General features: G+C 38.5%; 1 protein-coding gene across 13 annotated transcripts in view; it reads right to left on the bottom strand.

Moving 5' to 3' along the window:
• ARVCF (ARVCF delta catenin family member) overlaps positions 1-19,784 on the bottom strand; it is a 292,172-nt gene that overhangs the window by 70,821 nt on the left and 201,567 nt on the right. For all 13 annotated transcript variants that reach the window (XR_006166734.1, XM_042805460.1, XM_042805468.1 and 10 more), the window contains 2 exons: positions 15,741-16,348; positions 7,540-8,039 (listed from right to left, as the gene is read on the bottom strand). Coding sequence is in view for 12 of the 13 variants with exons in the window: in XM_042805460.1 (XP_042661394.1) it covers positions 7,540-8,039; positions 15,741-16,348 (1,108 nt within the window). In the remaining variant the exon portion in view is untranslated. The remainder of the gene's footprint in view (positions 1-7,539; positions 8,040-15,740; positions 16,349-19,784) is intronic.

The following is a 19,784-nucleotide window of genomic DNA, read 5'->3' as shown; positions in this document are numbered from 1 at the left end:
ACACACACAGGGACTTGCTGCACACTGTCACATCAACGGAGACTATGTAGTAGTGAAGGACTCTGCAGCTGTGCAACTATCCACCGTGCTGGAGAACTGCCAGAGCCACTTCCTCACCTCCAAACAAGCAAAGGCAGCTATTTCGTGGGGACTCTCACACTCAGGCTTTCACTGCTACAAGTTAGAAGCATCAAATGCCAAACATCCTATTTTAATACCAGAGTATACACCCATATAGAGTCATGACAGGTACCAGGTCAGGATGGGAATTTTATCTCTGTTCGAGTAGTGACTGGCACTTACATAAGAACCTCAAAAGCTGCTGATTAGCAGAGTCTCAGAAGTCAAACGGTATGGTGTCTCTTATTTAGTGATCTTTACAAAATCCAGGCATCTGTTCAAACTTAAGAGACCGTATTAATTAATAAAGAAACTCTGAAGCAGACAACAGAATGAACACCATAATGTTTCTTCTAGTCTTTTTCTAAAATCATACAAAAATATTGTTTTTTTGGCCTATTGCCCTTGTCATTCTTAGACAACACACTGTATGAGATTTTTATAATCTGCTTTTTTAGCTTTCAAACAAGACAGTATAGGTGAAATATGAATTAATTTTCTCTTTGTACCCATTATAATCACCCTTTGTCATTGCAGCACACCAAACAATGGACAGTAAAATAACAAAACCCAAGCAGAAAATGCTAATTGGCCCCATTTTGTTGTGGGAGAAAGCCTTTACTTCTCACAACAAATTAGCTCATAAATACACATCATACAAGAAAAAAACACAAGTCAATATTTATAGGATGACTATAAAAACTGACATATAAGCTATTCAATTAATTTTAAATACTTCACTAGATATGACAGTATTTCTTCAGCTATGATACACCAATTCCTTAGGCGTATCAGACACACTGATATAAAAATAAGGATTACAATTAAATCCCTAAACACATTGCTAGCTTAGTACTTCAAATTCAAATGCAAAATCCAAACTTCTAGCACCGAACAAGATGGATAAATCCCAGGAAATTATACAGGATAATAATTTCTGGAGCAACCTACATTCAAAACTGAGAACAGTGGCTGCAAAATACCCTGATTCTGGAGGATTCTGTCAGGGTTCCCTCACAGGATCGTAAATGGAGAGTTTGGTATTTGTAGTAGTCAAAAAAACACTATTAGGAAAAGATGGCATCAACTGAGGAACCTAGTATAACATGTGTAAGGACCCTGCATTTCTATTTTTTTGAAGGTGCAAAATACTGCAACTGGAAACTGTGGAAATTTAAAATCATCTGTATGTGGAAGAGCTAAATTTTGAAAATTGACAGCCCTTCAGTTTTAAGAGCTCTTCCTTAAATGCACATAATACTTTTGCACTTGAAATGAGATTCTGCGTTTTCCCCTTTCCTGGAGGAGTGACACAATGCATTATCTGTATAGCAAAACTACAAAGGCAGATTTCACTGCTTAAGAAGAATCAGTCAGACATATAATTAAAAAGCCAAAAATACCTATAAAATTTCCAAGAGCCCTAATATTACCAGATCATACAAAATTTTTCCAGTGCTCAAATCTTTTGCTTGTTTTAAAACTCAGAAATTTGTGTCTAGATTTCAATACCTTCAACCCCAATGTGTAAAATAAAACCATTACCTCCAAACTCCCTCTTCTCCTATATTCTCATTCACCAGTAGTTAATTGAAGAAACTAAATGCAGCTGGGATTCAATAGTATTCTAACTGGATTGCAACACTGAAAACAGCACTAATTTACTGATTTACCACACAGGAGGCAGCTCCACTGATGCTAGTAACCCCATCCAGATCAAGAGAATTACCTGCCCCTACAAAAGGATCTCTTGTACATACTCATCCAGAATTTTTATTATGAGGCTGACTGCACTTTATGCAATAAACCATTTAGAGCAAACACGTTTTTACTTTTGATGTCAGAGTGGCTACCAGACCACTGGGACTGAAGTTAAACAGAATGCCTTTCCTCCACCCTCTTTGAGGAAAAAACTCCAACAGTTCACAAGCTTTTCAACTTCTCATCCATCTACAATCTCTCAAATGTTTAATAGAAAACACTAACAAACTGTAAATAAAAACCAAGTCTTACAATAAAAAAAAAAACACCAAAAAAACAACCAAAACAGCACAAGCTCTTCAAATCAATCAAAAGTGTCAAGCCACTTAAATTTATAATATTCTCCTTGACAGCTCCATGAGGAAAACCAAAAGAATCCCCCTGTTAAACATCATTCAGCAAAGGAAAATGTGCAGCACTTAACAAAAGGTAGCCCAAGATAAACAGGGATGAGGAAACCTTGTGGTTCCAAAGATAGAAAAAAATTCTAATTCAAGGTTGACTTCATTGGGAAGATAATGCACAATAAAGGATACAAAAAATGAACACTGACAATACATTTTCTTAAAAGTTATGAAACGAAGAGGTCTAAATCCCAGCACCCTTTCAGCACTTGATAATACAAATTCCATGGAAAAGACACTGGTACTGACAGCCACAGAAACTTTAAAAAAAAAAGTGAACAAATTCAGATCAGACTGTAGCTTTTAGATATTTTAGAGAAAATATGAATTAAAAAAAAAAAAAAATTAAATCCCCCTAAATTTGACATCCACCTTTAAAAATCATTCCCTGTCTCTATTAGCATAACACACTAATGACCTAAGAAGCTGGAAACAGTGATTTTAAAACTCTAACTTCAATCAATTCAAATGAATAGCACTCAAGAGAAATCAAGTCACTAACACAGAAGCATAAGGAAAATGAAGTTATCTAAATTTTGCATGCACTTCCACTACAAGTATTGGCCTTTTTGACCACTGATTGTATGAATTTTAGGACTAGAGGAAGAAGATGAACGATTGTTTTTCAGATGATCACAATCACGATCAATCTTTATTCATAAGTACTATTTGTAATATGTTTATATATTTCTAACTACAGCCATTACCTTTATTCTTTCAACATGTTAAGCAGGGACAATAGCTACGAGTCTTTATTTCAAAAGTAGTGATTATTTTTAAAAATTATTAAAAATTACTATAAGCTGTAAATGTAGCTATATGATTTATGTAATATTAAAAGTCATTAGGGCCACAGCCATAATCTCCTAAAGCTCTTCCTCTTTGAAGCTGTGGAAAGATTTCTAAGTAAATTGTGGCAGAAAACATACATGCTATTATCTTCTGAAAGCCAAAGGAAGTCTTTTCCTACTGTGCTTGCAAAAATCCAATGTCACCAAGAAATTAGAAGCAGCTGGTTAATTCTTTATCATTTACCATGTGGGAAAAAAAAAAAGCACTCTGCATTATATTCACCGAGGACTTCTGGATTTACGTTGGTCCTGTATGCATTTGTCTGAAAGACTTCTCTGTATCATTCTGAGTCATGAAAATTGGAGCTTTGCTTCTTCAAGTTAAGTAGTGGTCACACTGAGAACCTCAACATGAACTACTGTGTCACAGAAAACACCATGAAAAGGGACCTTCTTCTGACAAGCCTTCTAAAAGAAAATTGAAGGAGTAACCTCTTCTGCAATCAGAAAGTTCAAGACAGCATGGTACTTCAAAGAGAAGTTCATGTTTGATCAGCTAACAGAATCTTACCAAATGCTCAGAAGATGTGAATTCTGCACAAGTTGACCAGTCTTCAAGTTTCTACTATACTATTAGATCAAAATATTTTCTGTGCAGAGCATTTTGAAGCTCAATAATTTTTCAATTAAAACCATTTTGGCAGCATACAACATCAGGAAAATCATGTTCTGCACAACTTAAAATCAGTGCAATGTCGTTAAACAACAAAATTACTTCCAGTGTTCTCACAAAGAACCAAATTATTCATTAAAGCTACCAACTTCTGATTGCTTTTCAAAGAGTATAATAGAATTTTGGTCTTGCATATCTGATGGGAACATTTCCTCCACAAAAAAGCCTTATCACTCAAGATAAAACTTTTGCAGCTTTCCCTATCAGAACAGATTTAATTCCGTATCAGCTTAATCCACATTTCTCTCCGTTTCTCAAGAAAATGATCAATTGAAAGTTTAGCAGTACAGTTCCAAGACTAAAAAGGGATGCAAGGAAGAATTCTGTAGAATATTTATCACAGCTCTACTCATTATTTAGTTATGGATACTGTAACAGTTAATTCAAACTTTTCTCAGTGCAGTAGATGGGAGACATTTTGTAATTCCACACTTTAAAAAGAAAGTAAAGTGAGATCTGTGGTATTTTATGAATGTATCTTGAGTTTGGAAGGTATTTTTACGTGCCTCACATACCTGTTTTACCTTAAGGGGCATCACGTTTTAGTGCCATTTGCAGATCTATCAATCAAGAACGTCTGGTAAAACAGAAATGGCATTAACCCAGAGAAGGTTTTCAAATTCTGCTAAAATCAGTGCTATCTGAAAGAAAAAAAGCTACAGACTTGCTTCATCTGGCAGTAGTGTTGTACCAGTATGCTCAGCCTGCTTCCAAAATTGCATGTCAATACGTTTGTCTAACTTGCGTTCTCCAAAACATATATTCTGGAAAGTAGTCAAGTGAACACACTTCTGACACATCACGTCTCACTCTTTCTGCACTGCGCAGCGCACATTCAATTCCTCCCTTATGCTCCCTTGTCACTATATCTACCTCTTATGCATTTTTAACATATTGTTGTGACTTTTTTCTCCACTCCATTAACCCACTCACCAGACCCAGCTGGCTGGCCTGATTCATACTGTCCTGGGCAGCTGTGGCTGCTGCATCAGATCAAGTAAACAAGGAGGTCATGAAGCTGTACTAAAGCCAAGGACTGACTCCAATTAGATGAGAATGATGTTCTTTTGCCAGGAAGCACCCTCTCCAGCTGCAAGTAATGGGTCTTATTTTATGCTCCCATGTACCTCCTTGTCCTGTGTCCCACACCCAGAGAAGCAAAATTTCAAGACTGGAAGTGCTCTTGAATTCGGACAAGGGAATTATTTAAATTTCTTTAAATGACTTAAATTTCTTTGGAAAGCAGGACTATTTTATCATTCATGCACATCTGAGATGCCCAGCTGATGATTATCAATCAGCTTTCATAAAGCAGCCAGTATTGAGTTAAAGAAATATTAAACTGCAGAAAAGTCAATGTGTCATAACCAGACTTAAAATTTGCAGTTTGTTAAAAGAAATAAACAGGCAAACCCTGTACGCTGTTGTCCTTTTTTTTTTTTTTTTTTCCATTGCCGCTGAAGTCCCCAGAGATTGCACTCCTGACAGAATGAAGAACTTTAATGGCAAAGGTAGACTTTGGTTTATAACGAGGGAAAAGTACCTAGAGAGGAAGTCAAGATTTCTACCATGAAAACATCAGAATTGTCATCGGAATTTTTGAGGCTGCAAAACACAGTCCTTTTGTAGCAGCCCTGGCTGAATGCTCCCTTTGCACTTCAAGTTGGCTCTTGTTTCTCTCCACTGACTTTTGGAGCTCATTTTTTGAATGGACAATTCCACATTATTAGCTGAGGCTTTGAACACTGACTGCAAGCACACCAGCATCAGGCACAGTGGCATTGCTGGAATACTCTTCTCTTCTCTGCTGATGCTTGAATGTCTCACACCGGATCCAGAGATATCATTTTAGAAGTGGAATGAAATTGTTCCTGGTTAGGTGGAGATTAAATACACATCATCTGTCACTGGACATCTGTTTAGGTTAATGCCCTCAGTAATCCTGGTGTTTCTCACTAAGGAGAAATAAAGAGCTTTAAATAGCAAAAACCAAAGTGGAATAAAAATACTACATTTAATTAGCAGGAGCTATTGCCAAATACAATGTATTTGAACTGTAAAACTAATCAATCAACTGGAAATCAAAGCAATCTCCATTTAGAATGAAAAGGAAAAACATCCAGTTTGGTTTTGCCATCTCAAAAGTGACTGATTACCACTTAGCATTATAATGATATTCCTTCAGAGTAAATTATAGACTGGATTCTCCTTTCTCAAATCTAAAGAAATAAATTTACTCCTCCTCAGCACTCCAGAAATGAGTTTTGAGTAAACTAGAACAGTAGATAAACAGATATTCTTTATTAAAAAAAAAAAAAGTCAGTCATCATACTAAATGAGTACAACAAATGGAATATAAATACTGCCTACAGAGTTTCTATGTTACAAGACAAAGCACAGACAGCAATCAAAGCACAACCAACACATGCTACTTAGAGGTTCTCTGACAAAACAGACAGCTCTCCTTTACCAGCTCGCTGGAAAAGGACTGGAAAAATACCCCTGCTAGTTTCTACACTGTATATTTAGACCTAGTTTGCTAAATATCCTATAATGGCTGGGGAAGATCAGTTGGAACACCCAAGGCCACTGTTCATCTCAGAGAATTATGATTACCAGTAAAAACTTGGAGAGCTGCTATAATTTTTTGGAAGCAATTCTGGAATTATGTTTACTTCTAATGGCTTAATCCATGTTTGTAATAGGGTCTGCCTGGAAAATCCAACACTGATGAGGCAGCTAAACAGTTTCAGCCCTGTACCTATTTTCATACTCACAAAACTTTCTGAAAAATTCTGTTCTGGCACTGAATTTCATTGCAACTGCCCTGGTCTCCATCCAAACATCCCCTGCTGCTTCTAAGAAGAGAAAGGGAAATCCATTTCACTCCTCATGAGTTATGGAAGACTGAAGAACAATATATTTCTCCTTAGTTTAAGAGCTGACATACTTTTCCCACCCTTTTCCACTTAATGGCTGAACTTTGAAACTTGGCAGATACTATATTACTCTTTATGGATGATGTCCAAGACTAAGTTCAAATAAAAACCAGGTTGAATAATAGAACTATAAGTGACTGAAAGCGTGCATGAACTCAGTAACTTCAAAATGTAATTCTCCCTTTGCTGATTATTGCAACAAGGAAACCCCATGTCCAGAGCATCTCCACAGCAGACTACACTCCTTAAAATGTGAGTCTTCCAGCCCAGAAGTGTTTAACTTTATATACAGCCTCAGAGTCCCCAGCACTGGGGGCTGAAAGTGTTCCTGAGGAGAACGTTCCATCAATATGAAGTAGTGGGGACACAGCAGCAGGATTGTTTAATAAGAGATTAACAAGAAAAGTTTTAGATTAGCATATTTTACCTCATGATTATAACATGCTGAGGGCAAGCGCACTACAAATTACCTGTCAATGAAGTTGCTATAACTCATTTAAGCTTCAGTAACTCAAACACATGCAGTTGCATGCTACACCCAAGAAGCATCATTCATCTCTCAGCAGCCAGCAAAACCAGAGTGTGTTATATACACAGAGAATCTCGATTTCCTCCTGAAGGGCACGTTTGCCTTAAGCTTTCTCACACCATAAATGTGGTGCAACTAAGGAAACAGCTGCAGTCAGTGATCTAAATTCTCCTTTGATACTCAAATCACCAGAAATTCTTGTTTCTGAAGCTGAAAGGACTCCTTTAAAGAATAATTCGTTAAAGAAACTACAGACACTGACCTGTAATTAGCTCTCTGACTTCCATATCATTTGTTTTTCGCAATAGTCTGATCAGTGCAGGGATCCCATCACAGTTCTTTATAGCCACCTTGTTTTCATTATCCTTCCCATAGGAGATGTTTCTGAGAGCCCCACAGGCTTTACGATGGACCTCCGGCTTTGGATGATCAAGTAGGCCAACCAAGATAGGTATCCCTTTAAGGTGCCTCACATCCTTTTTGATTTTATCATTCTCATAGCACAAGTGCTGCAAGTAGGCTGCGGCATTAGACTTCACTGGATCAATAGGGTGGCTGAGCATGGCAATTACTTCAGGGAGGTCAGGGTCCCTCCACCTGGGGTCTTTACGAATGCTGTCAATAGAGGGGGAGCGCTTCCCCAGACGGTCAATACTAGCCATGCTTCCTCTCTCTGGCTGTGCCAGCGGTGCTGCATAGCCACCGTGAAGATAAGGTATCCTTTCTTCAACCATTTCTGTCTCGATGGGGTCATCGTAGCCCCTGTAAGAAGCAACAGTCCCAAGAAAAAGAAAGGAGAAAAAAAAAAAAAAAAAGCACATTTAAACACTCTGTACCTCTGAGTCAGTACGGAGATTTCAGCTATAAGCAAGCCTTTTAATATCACAAACATCATTAGGGGCAGCATATTTACACTTCCAAATAATTTATTTGTAGTAACTTGAAAATTAACTATAGCTAAGTACTCAGCAGTGAAGGGACTACAGCACAGTATTTGTTTGGCTAGCAATGAAACAATGACAGGAATGGCAAGTCAAACAGATTACTTTCATTCTGGTCACTTAGCAAAACAATTACAATTGAGGTGGATTACATTTAGTAGGAAACACTAAGCTTCATTAATGCTGCTACTTCTGCAACAAACCAAAACTCTAATTAAAGGCAAGTCAAGGCCTGGGCCTTTTCAGCAAGTCTGGGAAGTTCCACTATATTTCCATGTTGATGTTCACACATGTATAAGGAACCCATCAAATACGCATAAACGTCAACAATAATGGAAAACCTAAATCCTGAATCCAAGCGTGTAATAGAAGTCTATCTGGTACAGAATCATTTGGAATACAGACAAGAGGCTGATGGTCAAGAGACTTGGGTCCAACTTTTAGCACCAGAGTAACTCACTGGACATCTGAAACAAGTCCAGTACTATGAACTTTGCTCCCCAGATCAGCAACTAACCTGGATGTTAGACACTCTTAAGACCATTTACAGCATTAGAATGAATAGCATCGATCTTGTGCCAAAATTCACTGTGTGTAACTGAAGTAAGGTCAGTCACAACCACCTAACACACCTATTTAGATATTACTGTCCTAACTCACACAAAGGGCAAAGTTACAGTCGACAGTTGAAACATTCTAACACTACTGGCCATGTTCTTAAAAAAAATGAATAATAATTAAAAAAAAAAAAAAAAAGTATTTGACAAATACTTCTTTTTCTTTAACAACCACTGCTGCAACTACAACCTCTAACCTTCAGAAAAAAAATCCTTCCCCCCCCATCACTTCCTACAACTAGCTGCTAGCTAAGGACAGGCCATTTCTGTAAGATACTTGTAAGGAAAGGAATTTACAACTTCAGAGTTTGTTTCTGAGATTCACTGATATACTTCATCTTTATTCAAAGCGACACATTTCATCCTCCAGAACACGCGTAGTTTGTGCAGGGGAGCTTCAGTCCATGTGCAGTGCACTCATCTGTGAGATAATATTTAAATCCTCAAGCGAAGTACAAAAGGAAATCTGAAGCTTGCACAGTGACCCACTGGTCACATATTCTTCAATTTTATATGTGACTAAACCCACAGGGCAATAAGGCAACTTGCACCTAGCAGTTATGAACTCCTGCAAACACTTCCAACATTGCAATCTACCTTCTCTCCAGCGTTGCCCCAAAGGCTCACACCAGCTCACTAACCCAGCTGACAAAGAGCTGAGGTGACCCAATGGGGAGTTGAATCAATATTTTAACTAATTCCACTGTTTAAAACCTCAAGTCTAGAAGATTTTTCTTCTTTATCCTCCCTTCCCTCTAATACTTCTCTTAAAAGTTGTTAACATAAACTGACTTATTTTTATATATACATATAAAACATATATCATATTATATTATATAATCATATTATATATATATAATATAGATATGTATTTTTTTAAAAAACAGCAGCAGCTTTTGGCCTCACTGCTTTTTCCTGGACAGATAACTACAGTACTGAGATAGTAGCCAATCTCTGTCAAGTAGTTTTAATTGTTACAAAATGATTCTTAAAAACTTTTATTTTAAACACTGACTGATGTTACTAAACAATTTCTGATGTCATGCTGAAGGAAGTATAGACCATTACAACTCTGAAAGAAAATGTAGCTTGCTGTTCTCCTGAAGGGACTGCTAATTAAACTAGACTCTGGGGAGAAGAACAACTGGAAGTGGAGACTGAACTTGGTCTTGTACAATTAACGCTCTTAATGTTAAAAGCACCTCTACCGACTTTAGGTTGCTTTAATTGCTGTTCTAAACTATAAACTGAATGAAAGGATAAAAATGGGCCACTATCCAAAACTCAGAATGAATCTGAAGAAATCCTTTTATCAATGTAGTTATTTGTGTATGTATAATTCAGTACTTGCTCTACACAGCAATTTACAATGTCTGGACAGCTGTTGTATTTTCTGTTACAGAACAAAGCTGTTTCCATCATTCCAAGAAGAAAGTAACAACAATGAAAAGATTTACTTTTGTGTATATACACAGGGCAGAAGTAGTAACAAAACCCCTTAACTACTCCTCAAACAAAATTCTGGTTTTACATATTTAAATTTGGGACAACCAGCATTAAAACAAACATTCTCAAACTCATCCTCATGTTAAATTCTTATTGACTGCATAAAAGGAGCAGAATATTAATTTTAATAATTTCCCTCTGCACAGCTGTTGCTTGCTTGACTTGGTAAATTGCAAAGCTCTGTGGTTACCTTTGCCCAAAATAAAACTTCAGAATTAGGACTTTAAATTGCAACACTGTCATGACAAGAGAGAGCACCATGTAACTCTCGTAACAACGTAACTGTATTTTTAAAAATCGTCTATCACTAGTTATTAAATATGAACGAGAATACCTGAAGTAAAGAATCAGTCATTAAAAAAAGAAAAAAGAAGGAATATCACATTCCAATTTGCTACTTATTCTAACACAGTTTTTTTTAAAAACGAGTTTTTTCTTCTGTTGTTCCGAAACAAAGCTTCCGACGCACCAAAGACAGCCAATAGGCTTTGAAGATCCTTGCTTTTGATGATCCCTCTCTGAGGAAATCCCCAGGACACAGAGCTGACGTAGAACAGGCTATGGGAAGATGCCGAGTGTTCCACACTGCAGGGAAGAGGGTGTATTTCTGAGTGCTGTGGGCAGTTTAGGACGAATCACACAGGTGGTGGTGGGGAGCATTTAGAACCCACCAGCTACTGCTCTGTGGTGAAGTGGTGAATACAGCACACATTGCTGGCCCCATTCCCACAGCAGAAGTAAAGTATCTTCAAGGAAACAGGCTCTGAACCGTAAGTGACTTCTAACAACCCAGGGCATGGAGGCCAGAGAAGCTCAGACTAGGTGAAGAGTGAAGAAATCAAAAGCAAGCATCTATCAGGGAGTTAAAATACACTCAGTTTCTGAAGGTAAATGAGTAAAATCAGCAACACGCTTAGATACAGAGAGTAAAAGAATTACCTTCCTGAGTCAGACCAGTGGGGGCCAAATGCAGTTTTTCACTTTCACACCAGCAGAGCAGCTACGTTAGAAAGGAAAGCCACTTGACACGGAAGAAGGACTAATGAGAGCTTCAGCAGATACAGTCATCTGTGCTCAGGAGGCCAAGAACTCTTTACTCTTGGGACTGAAGAGATTTGGTAGTATGCCAGAGCTGCTGACTACAAGCATCTTGCCTTCCATCTGTTTGTAGCAAGGCAGCTGAGTTTTTAGGATGCCATGGGTCTCACTAATCACCTGTCTCAGGTCTCAAAATACATTCTAGCATAGATAAAAACTGGGAGAAAGCTTGTGGATTTATCATCTTCCTTGTGGCTTCAACATAGACACATTTGAGTAAACAGGTGAAGGATTTACAGATTTAATCCCCAGCAATTTATACAAGTGTTACATTCATCACAGTTTGCAGCTGGTATCTGTTTAGGATAAAAGACCAGAAAGGCTTGGGATTTCAGTAGGGAACTTTGTGCCAATCATTGAAGAGAAAATCTAAAGACTCTGCAGAATTAGGTTCTAATTTTGCAAGCCTCTATTTCCCGAGACGAGGATGCACAAGAGGATTCAATACTGGACTGGATTCTACACTGAGACAAGTCTGAGTTATGGGCTATATGGTTAGAACACTGCAATCCCCTTGACTGGAACCACCTAAGAGCTGCTAATGGATGAGTTGACTCAAGTTGCTGACTGCCATAGAAAACTTAGCCATATGTCACTCTTTTGCTCCAAATAAACCCCCACGAATCTTTTCTGACTGCATTTTTAACTACAGCCCATTCTGCCCAGGCATGCCGATACACTCCTGCTCCAAACTAGACAACATCCCCATGTTGTCTACACCCTGGTATTACACTTATGGTTGGTCATTAAACCAGAGACGAGCGATACCAGTGATAGTCTTAAGGATGTCTGCATGGGAGCTGCTGTGAGACCACACTTGAAATGGGTGAAGTTAGTTCAGAATTAAAAACAACAACAGCAACACCACCACCATCCCCCCAGAACAGGAGTAAAATATGACTAATGGGTATGTGATATCAATATTCTTGCACTGTATATACATAAGTATGAGAAACCTAGTACTACAGTTATTTAACCTAAAATCTGTCTTGTTTCCTGGTAATAATAATTTGGACCATGAAGTCACCACCAAATATAGTCTCAGTCTCTTAGATCAGGCTTCTGTCACAGAAAATTTAACAGCAGAAAGCTGTTTTGTTGTTGATTTAGTCAACATTAAAAATTCATATCCTGTCTCGTCTGGAATAGTAACACTGGCAATAGCTGCTCCAAAGTTTCTAGGGAAAAAGAAGTCCCATGAGTGCTAGTACAAGTGCAAACTGCAGTGATCCACTTTGGAAAGAAATTACCACAGAGGAAAGAAATGAGAATTTGAACAGAAGATAATTTCAAAAAATAAGATGAATTATTACTTGCCATTTTTCCCTGCTCATTTGTGCTAGCTTCAATTTAATGATTAAAAAAACATTCACATAATAGTAGGGATGTTTTTTATGAATAAAAAAATTGAGTACTTCCTGCTTCTCTTTCAAAAAGGACTGTATCTAAAACACCTAGCTACACCATAAGACTACATATTTTTAAAGACTATAATAAAACACCTTCTAATAAAGACGACTTACCAAATGAAGGAAAAAAGGGCATAAACCCAACTGAAGATGTGTGAATACCTTCAAGAGTAAATTTGAGTAATATTAAATCAGTATCATCCCAAATGCCTTTCACTCCAATTTATTATGCATCCAAACCAGAGCACAAGCTGAGGAAAAGGACATTCAGTGCCAGGTACTCTTCTTGCAGAAAATAATATATCCTACAGCAGGGACTCAGCATAAACAAAACCAAAACCAAACCAACCCAGCCACAAGCACTGAAGAGACAACAGAGGGAACATTTGCCTTTGCGCACTTATCTGGATTTGTAAATGTTTGTGAGGAGGCACAATATTCCCCATTTTAAAATTTCATGTAAGTAGCTTAAAATGAGGCTGGTGATGTCAGACGGAAAGCGCGGTAGATATTTGTCTCTGTGATTATCTCTGTGATCAAATCGAATAGGCAAGGGATGGAAAGAACAATCTGTACTTGTAATCCCCTTCACTAGGATCCCCTCCAGACACAGCTGGGTTGCCTCCTTATCACATAGGGGATGAAACTCATTCCTAGAGATTCAGATGAAAAACCTCCATTCAGTCATTAGACAGGAAGGACAGCATGAAAACTAGGACCTGACAGCTAGGTTCCTTATTCTACCTTTAAACTACAAACAAATGAGGGCAGCCCTTACTGGGAATAAAATGAGAGAATAACTTAAGTTTCCACAGCGAGTTAGATAACAGAAGAATTCCGCTCGCGACATGACGAAGATGCCCAAGCTGAAAGTCCATGTGATATAGAAAAGCTTCTAGCAGAGTTATTATACCTACTCTACACATATAAACTTTCTGAAATCAAAAGTGCCATCAATTTACCCCATTAATCATTATCCCAAGGAATAAGTTATTTTAAAAAAACCTAGAGAGGAATAATCAAGTAGTAATTACCCTCATCTAGTACAAAGCACTATTTGTAGTGTTTAAGTTTCTTGCAGATCAGTAGCATATCTGAAATGCAGGTTTATTGAACTGTTCAAGTATTTCTTGAAATGTCAAAAAGTAACTACTTCTGAAGAGTCCCTCATACAATCTTCTTATGTTCTCACCAGCTCAAGTCTGCTGCCACAGTCAGGCTAATTACTTGTCAAAGACTCTTGATCATAATAAATATGGAAAAAACCTCACAACAGAAGAAACTTCAATAATTGTGAATTGGGCCTATCCAAACCGCAAAGCACAATAAATCAAAGGGATGTTTAAAAATAAAAACCAAAAAACTTTAAAAATGCAAATAAGTAGGTTCTTAGAATACATTTAATTATTCATTGCGCATACAGATTGAAAGCTGTTAATGAAAATTTAAAAGCACTGCTCCATGACTGTTTTTAACAAGAACTGTAAACTTGCTTAGATTCAGGGGAGCACCAATTAAAGTCTGATAGATTGATCAATATTTTGTCACTCACTGGCTGCAGATATTCCCTTTATCCCCATAAAAAGTTGATGTAGTTTCACTGGTTGGTAAGCCTGCAAGATCAAAGATGTGACAAGTGACTTAAAGGGGATTCTGGGAGATAGCCTCCATACCTTTCTCTTTTTTTTTTTTTTTTTTTTTTTTTTTAATATAGGTAATGATTTGCAGGTGCTTGATTCCATTTAGTTTTAAAATGAACTACCAGAAATGTGAAGAAGGGTAGAGCTATGGAAGTATGAATGGAACTCTGAATGACGTAACATCTCCAAGTATGACTGCTCCAAGACAAGTGAGGGAAAAGGCCTACCCAAATCCCACTGACAACTACTGCTGATGAAGTGAAGTCTTCAGTCAGAAGTATTAAGTCTAAAGACCATCTACACTCAGAGGCAGATGAGTTCCAGACTCTCTTTACATCTCTGGAAACTAAGTTAAAAGGAAAATAATGAGAACTAAATTAATATCAAAACATGATTTCATGCAGGCACACATGAAAGTTTATATGGTGATTGGAAAACAAAGTGTACAAGTTTTTCAGGTTCATACACTGAAGATGGCTTTTTAGCCAAGTAATAAGTCTCTCATCCCAAGCTTGTTTCTTTTTTTCTCCAGATGCAAGAGCTGAGAGCTGCAAGCCGAGCATAAACAACTAATATCAGAAAACATGGCATAAAATAGAACATCTCTTGGAAAGGGAACTGAACCAGAAGTAATCTGTGACTGGTCACTTCAGTTACATTAAGTGCAACACAGATGCTCTTAACCCCCTTTCATATAGGCACAGGAAAAGTAATGATCTGGTTTAACAAAAGGTTGAAGTACTTCAGGGAGGTTCAGCACAACCTGGTTATGCACCTGAGGGTCTGTGGTTAGCACAGGATCAGAAGCTGAGGCTGCCGAACACCTTGTAAGACAGCTTTTATGTAACAAAGGATCCCTTCACCACCAGGTATCAGCTTGTCAGCAACCCAGGCCAGCTGTTATAAGTTTTTGTTTGGCAGATTGTGCACATAACCAGAACTGTCAGAAGTCTCACAGATCAGAGACCTCTCTTTTCACCTTCCTAGTGTGGGATGGCTCTGGGACAAACACAACACAGTCACAACTCCTTTTTTAGGAAAAAGAAAAAAAGTACCTTAGCCCTCCTTCTATAAGACTATCTCTTTCTTTCTAAATTCAACCTAAACTAAGCAGCCCAGAACCATAGTGAAAGGGTCTTGAGCACTGATTGGTTCTACCTGGAACTTACTGGAGCATTAAGAGTTCAAATGTACACATTCAAATAAGCAAAACAGCTGCAGATTAGCATTGTGAAAAACAAATGGCTTTTACCTTCTTTTGTGAGGTCTTCCTCTCTCTGGCACACCTGCAGATGTCCTCCGGTTTACAGTGGAGTAATCAGGATCCAGTTCATATCCTTCATCATCTACTCCAAGGCTGCGGTTATCATCTTCCAGTCCATAGGGCTCTGGCTGGAAGCGTTCTGGCTGGGAGCGGTTCAAGTCAACATTGCTACCCACTGGCACCTGAGGTTGGGCAACAGGACCGTAGTTATCCCTTCTGCTTGGCAAAGTAAAGCTACCATCGTCTGGCCTGTAACTGTTTCCTGGCACATAGGCATAGCGAGGGCGGTAGTTGACACCACGAGACAAGCTGCCATAGTTATCAGACAGATCTCCATAACCATCATGACTGATATAAGGGCGATACTGGCCTTCGTGGCTTTCAGGGTAAGAATCGTTGTAGCTGTTGTAAGACCTGGTTAACGTGGATGATGCTTGTGGTGTGATGTACCGCTCCCCATTCTTCATGTACCTTCTGTCTATTGAATCTGTGTAGCTGCCCATGGGAGATGAGCCATCCATTGTTGGCAGGCCATCAGGCCCAAGTGGCACCTGACGCACTGTTCTGGTGGTGACTGTTTTGACCATTTTGGTAACCTGTGAAGTAGTAGTGAATAAATACGTTAATTTTCTCCTTGCTGCACAATTTGATGAGACATATGGGGAGGTAGAGCAGTAATATGGGGTGAGAGCATCACAGCATACTACAGTGACATGCCTGTTGAATGGAAGCGCTGTGTGCTCATGAGTTTACCTACTGGGTTTAGGATTTAATAGTGGGAAAATATTTCTCTAAAAAGCTGAAAAGACAGGTCACAGTCCCAGAGTTAAGTGTACTCTAGGGCTCTTACTACCAAATCAAAAACACTGCAGCCATAAAACAGCATGTAGAAGCAGTGCAAAGTCATCACACCAAATCTGTGCAAAACGTCTTCAGGAAGCATCTTTCCTAGAGCAAACTTCATGATGTTGAGGAGCCTCAGCCTGTCCTCCCACAATTAGCATAAATATGTCACATTCTCTAGTTTGACAGAAAGATAGTTATATGCTCCTGCCTAATCTGGATCAAGTTTGTACCATTGTGTAACCTGATGGAGTTCAAATTTGGCAGTAATATTTAGGAAACCGTGGTCTCAAAACAGGAAAGTTATGTCATCCAAGGTTTTACACAACACAACTATTTTCTCTTAAGATATGCTTACATCTGACCATCACCATACAAGCTCAGCAGGTCTTTGTCTTCATGCCATTATTTTGGTGATTAACAAGTTTGCAATAACAAACACTGACACCACACAGCTTTTGTAGCTGCAACTACCCTAAACATACTGGGCTGGACAAGATTGTTTAAAACATTAAAGAAAAATCTGTACACAAGTACATCTTTAAATGTGATTTATAGGAAGAAAAGATAATTTCAACACAGATAGAATTAGACTATTTCACACAACTGATAAAAACTGGAAACGGTAAATGTCCAGAGGGCGCTTGTATTCAGGCTTTCTTGCTAAAGGGTAAGAACAAGGACTCATCAAGAGTTTCCAAGAATGTTCTGCCATCATGGGAAAGGTCTGGTAATCTGTATAAGAGTGCCAGACAACAGCCACTACTATTTACAAACTAGCAAAGGACCTTCTGTTTTGGTTGTTATCTGGGGTCCATCAACTTCTGTACTGTCTTCCAAAGGAGTTCTTGCTGGTCACTCTGGGGAGAGTAAGAAGTCCAGAAGCAGCCAATCTATCTTTGGTTACCCTAACCCTAATGAAGATACTTTAACCTAAAAAATGTTACCAACCCCAGTAAATGCTGACTTTCAGCCCTTTGTAAAAAAATCCAATGGAGCAACAAAACAGCACACCCACAAAAATGAAAGGGAGACTCAATCCACCAGAGAATATTACACACAGGGAGGGAAGGAACACAAAACAAAATTGTTAAGAGATATTTTGGGTTTCTGAAGTATTATAGAGCTAAATAAGCATCAGTAAATGACACTTCTCTTCATGTTAGCGACTGAATTAAATGCGTACATCAAGAGAAACAGTAACTATAACGTATTCCTGGATTGCTCAGTGGCCCTTAAATTCAAATAGATATTTTGACCTATAGCCTCTGATTTAAACATTTAGATTGGCACCAGATTAGCCAAGCTGCTGCTAAAACAAAATAATTACGAAGCAGCTCCGGACATGTCCTCTAGACAGATGTTTTCACACAAAAATCCCAAATAGAAAAGATCCACCCAAACGGCATTTCTTTTCATAGAGACATCTGTGAGCAAATGATACTTCAGCCTAATGAAGTAATGAAATCCTGCAAGACTGAAAGCAGCACAAACAGCTCTCCACCAACAGCACAAATAAACAGCATCATGATGCTGAATAAAGCATAGCCAGGTATCAATATGACCTTAGAACTGAAAGAATTTTCCTCTTCAACCCAAAGTGATTCCCTTTGCAAGGAAATATCAGGAAAGATGCTAGCTTTCATGCCTCCATTTTTTTTTTCCCTTTTTTTTTTTTTTTTTAAGGACATATTGTCCTGGGTTGAGTGAGTGGTGGAGTTTTTTGGTGGCAGGGGAGGGGGCTATCGGGGCGGCCCCCTGTGAGAAGCTTCTCGAAGCTCCCCCAGCTCCACTTCTGTTTGGGAAATTGAGCCAATCGGCTGCACCTCTGCAATAACGTATTTAAGAAGGGACGTGGTGACGGGCAGTGGGACTTGTGAGGAGGAGTTGCTGCAGCTGCATGAACACCAAGGTCAGTGGAGGAACGGAGGAAGAAAGGAGGGGGGGAGGTGTGCCGGAGCAGAGACCCCCCTGTGTCCTGTGGTGAGACAGCAGGGCGGCCCCCCTGCCACCCATGAAGATCTACGGTGGAGCAGACATTGATTTACAGCCTGTTGTTCCACCCAGGACACATATTTTAATAACTAAATAGAACCCAAACATTTATTTCATGACAGAATCCAACAGCTATTTTTGATTATTACCTGCACACAATCCTTCTACTTTCTAGTTGGTTATCAGCACAACTACTGTCATGGCATTTATAAAACCAGACAGCATTTAGAGAAGAAAAAGAGCTGGCATAGCTTACAGTAGCTCTTTGTAAAGTGGATATACACAAGGCACCACAGTTCAGTATTCTCCTACTGAAGTCTGAAACCATAGTTTTATTGAAAGTAGTATATTGGTAAGTGATCTTTTAAGAGTAGAAGTAGCAACATTTCTCAGGCCTGAAATACATGAGTTTTGCAAAGCCATGGCAAAATAGGAAGCAAAGTGCTGGGCCTTTGCATTCTTCAATTTGGGAACCCGTAATGGGAATAACAGGAAGTAAGGTAGCATTTCAACAATTTGATGATTCAGAAATTGATACTTTTGCCCAGGAAGGAACAAAGAGGAAACTTTCTAGATGCCAAGAAGAGTACTTGCATAATCTCACAAAGCCCCTTCTATCAGCACTATCCGACAGGGTCAGATATTTTACATCTACCTCTGTGTTTTGCTTTTCAAAACATATGTTGACATACATACACACACAGTTTGTCATGTGCGATTTTTCATAAATTTGTCAAGATCAGGTAATGCAAGATACCTAATATATCATGTCTGGCTGCAGTAATAGCATGAAAGAAGGAACAAAGCTTTGATCTGCAGGTTCTCTGGACAAAGGCTTTGCAGTGGAAGCATCACTGCTGTATGTCTTCACTCAGCATTCCTACTGCCAATTCTGGACTCTTGCTCATTTTTGACTGCTTAATTTTCCTTTGGAGCATCAGTTCTGTTGTTGTACGGGATGAGGTAACACAATGCAGAAACACTACAGCAAGGACAATTGTCTACCAATATTTAGTACATGTATACAAAAAAAGAAAGCGGAATTTCAGAACAATTTGAAAATCAATTCCTAGACAATTTGTGACTTATCAGTTACACTTAATGAGTTTTTCACCATGCTGTGGTACTCTGTACAATATTTACAGAGGTGTTTCTTTTTTTTTTTTTTTTTTAATATGACCAATACAGAATGCA

Source organism: Tyto alba, unplaced genomic scaffold (assembly GCF_018691265.1).
Source record: "Tyto alba isolate M040663 unplaced genomic scaffold, T.alba_DEE_v4.0 Super-Scaffold_44, whole genome shotgun sequence".
NCBI classification, from domain to species: Eukaryota; Metazoa; Chordata; class Aves; order Strigiformes; family Tytonidae; genus Tyto; species Tyto alba.
The sequence above is the reverse complement of the archived record's forward strand: the minus strand, read 5'-3'. Positions and strand labels throughout refer to the sequence as shown.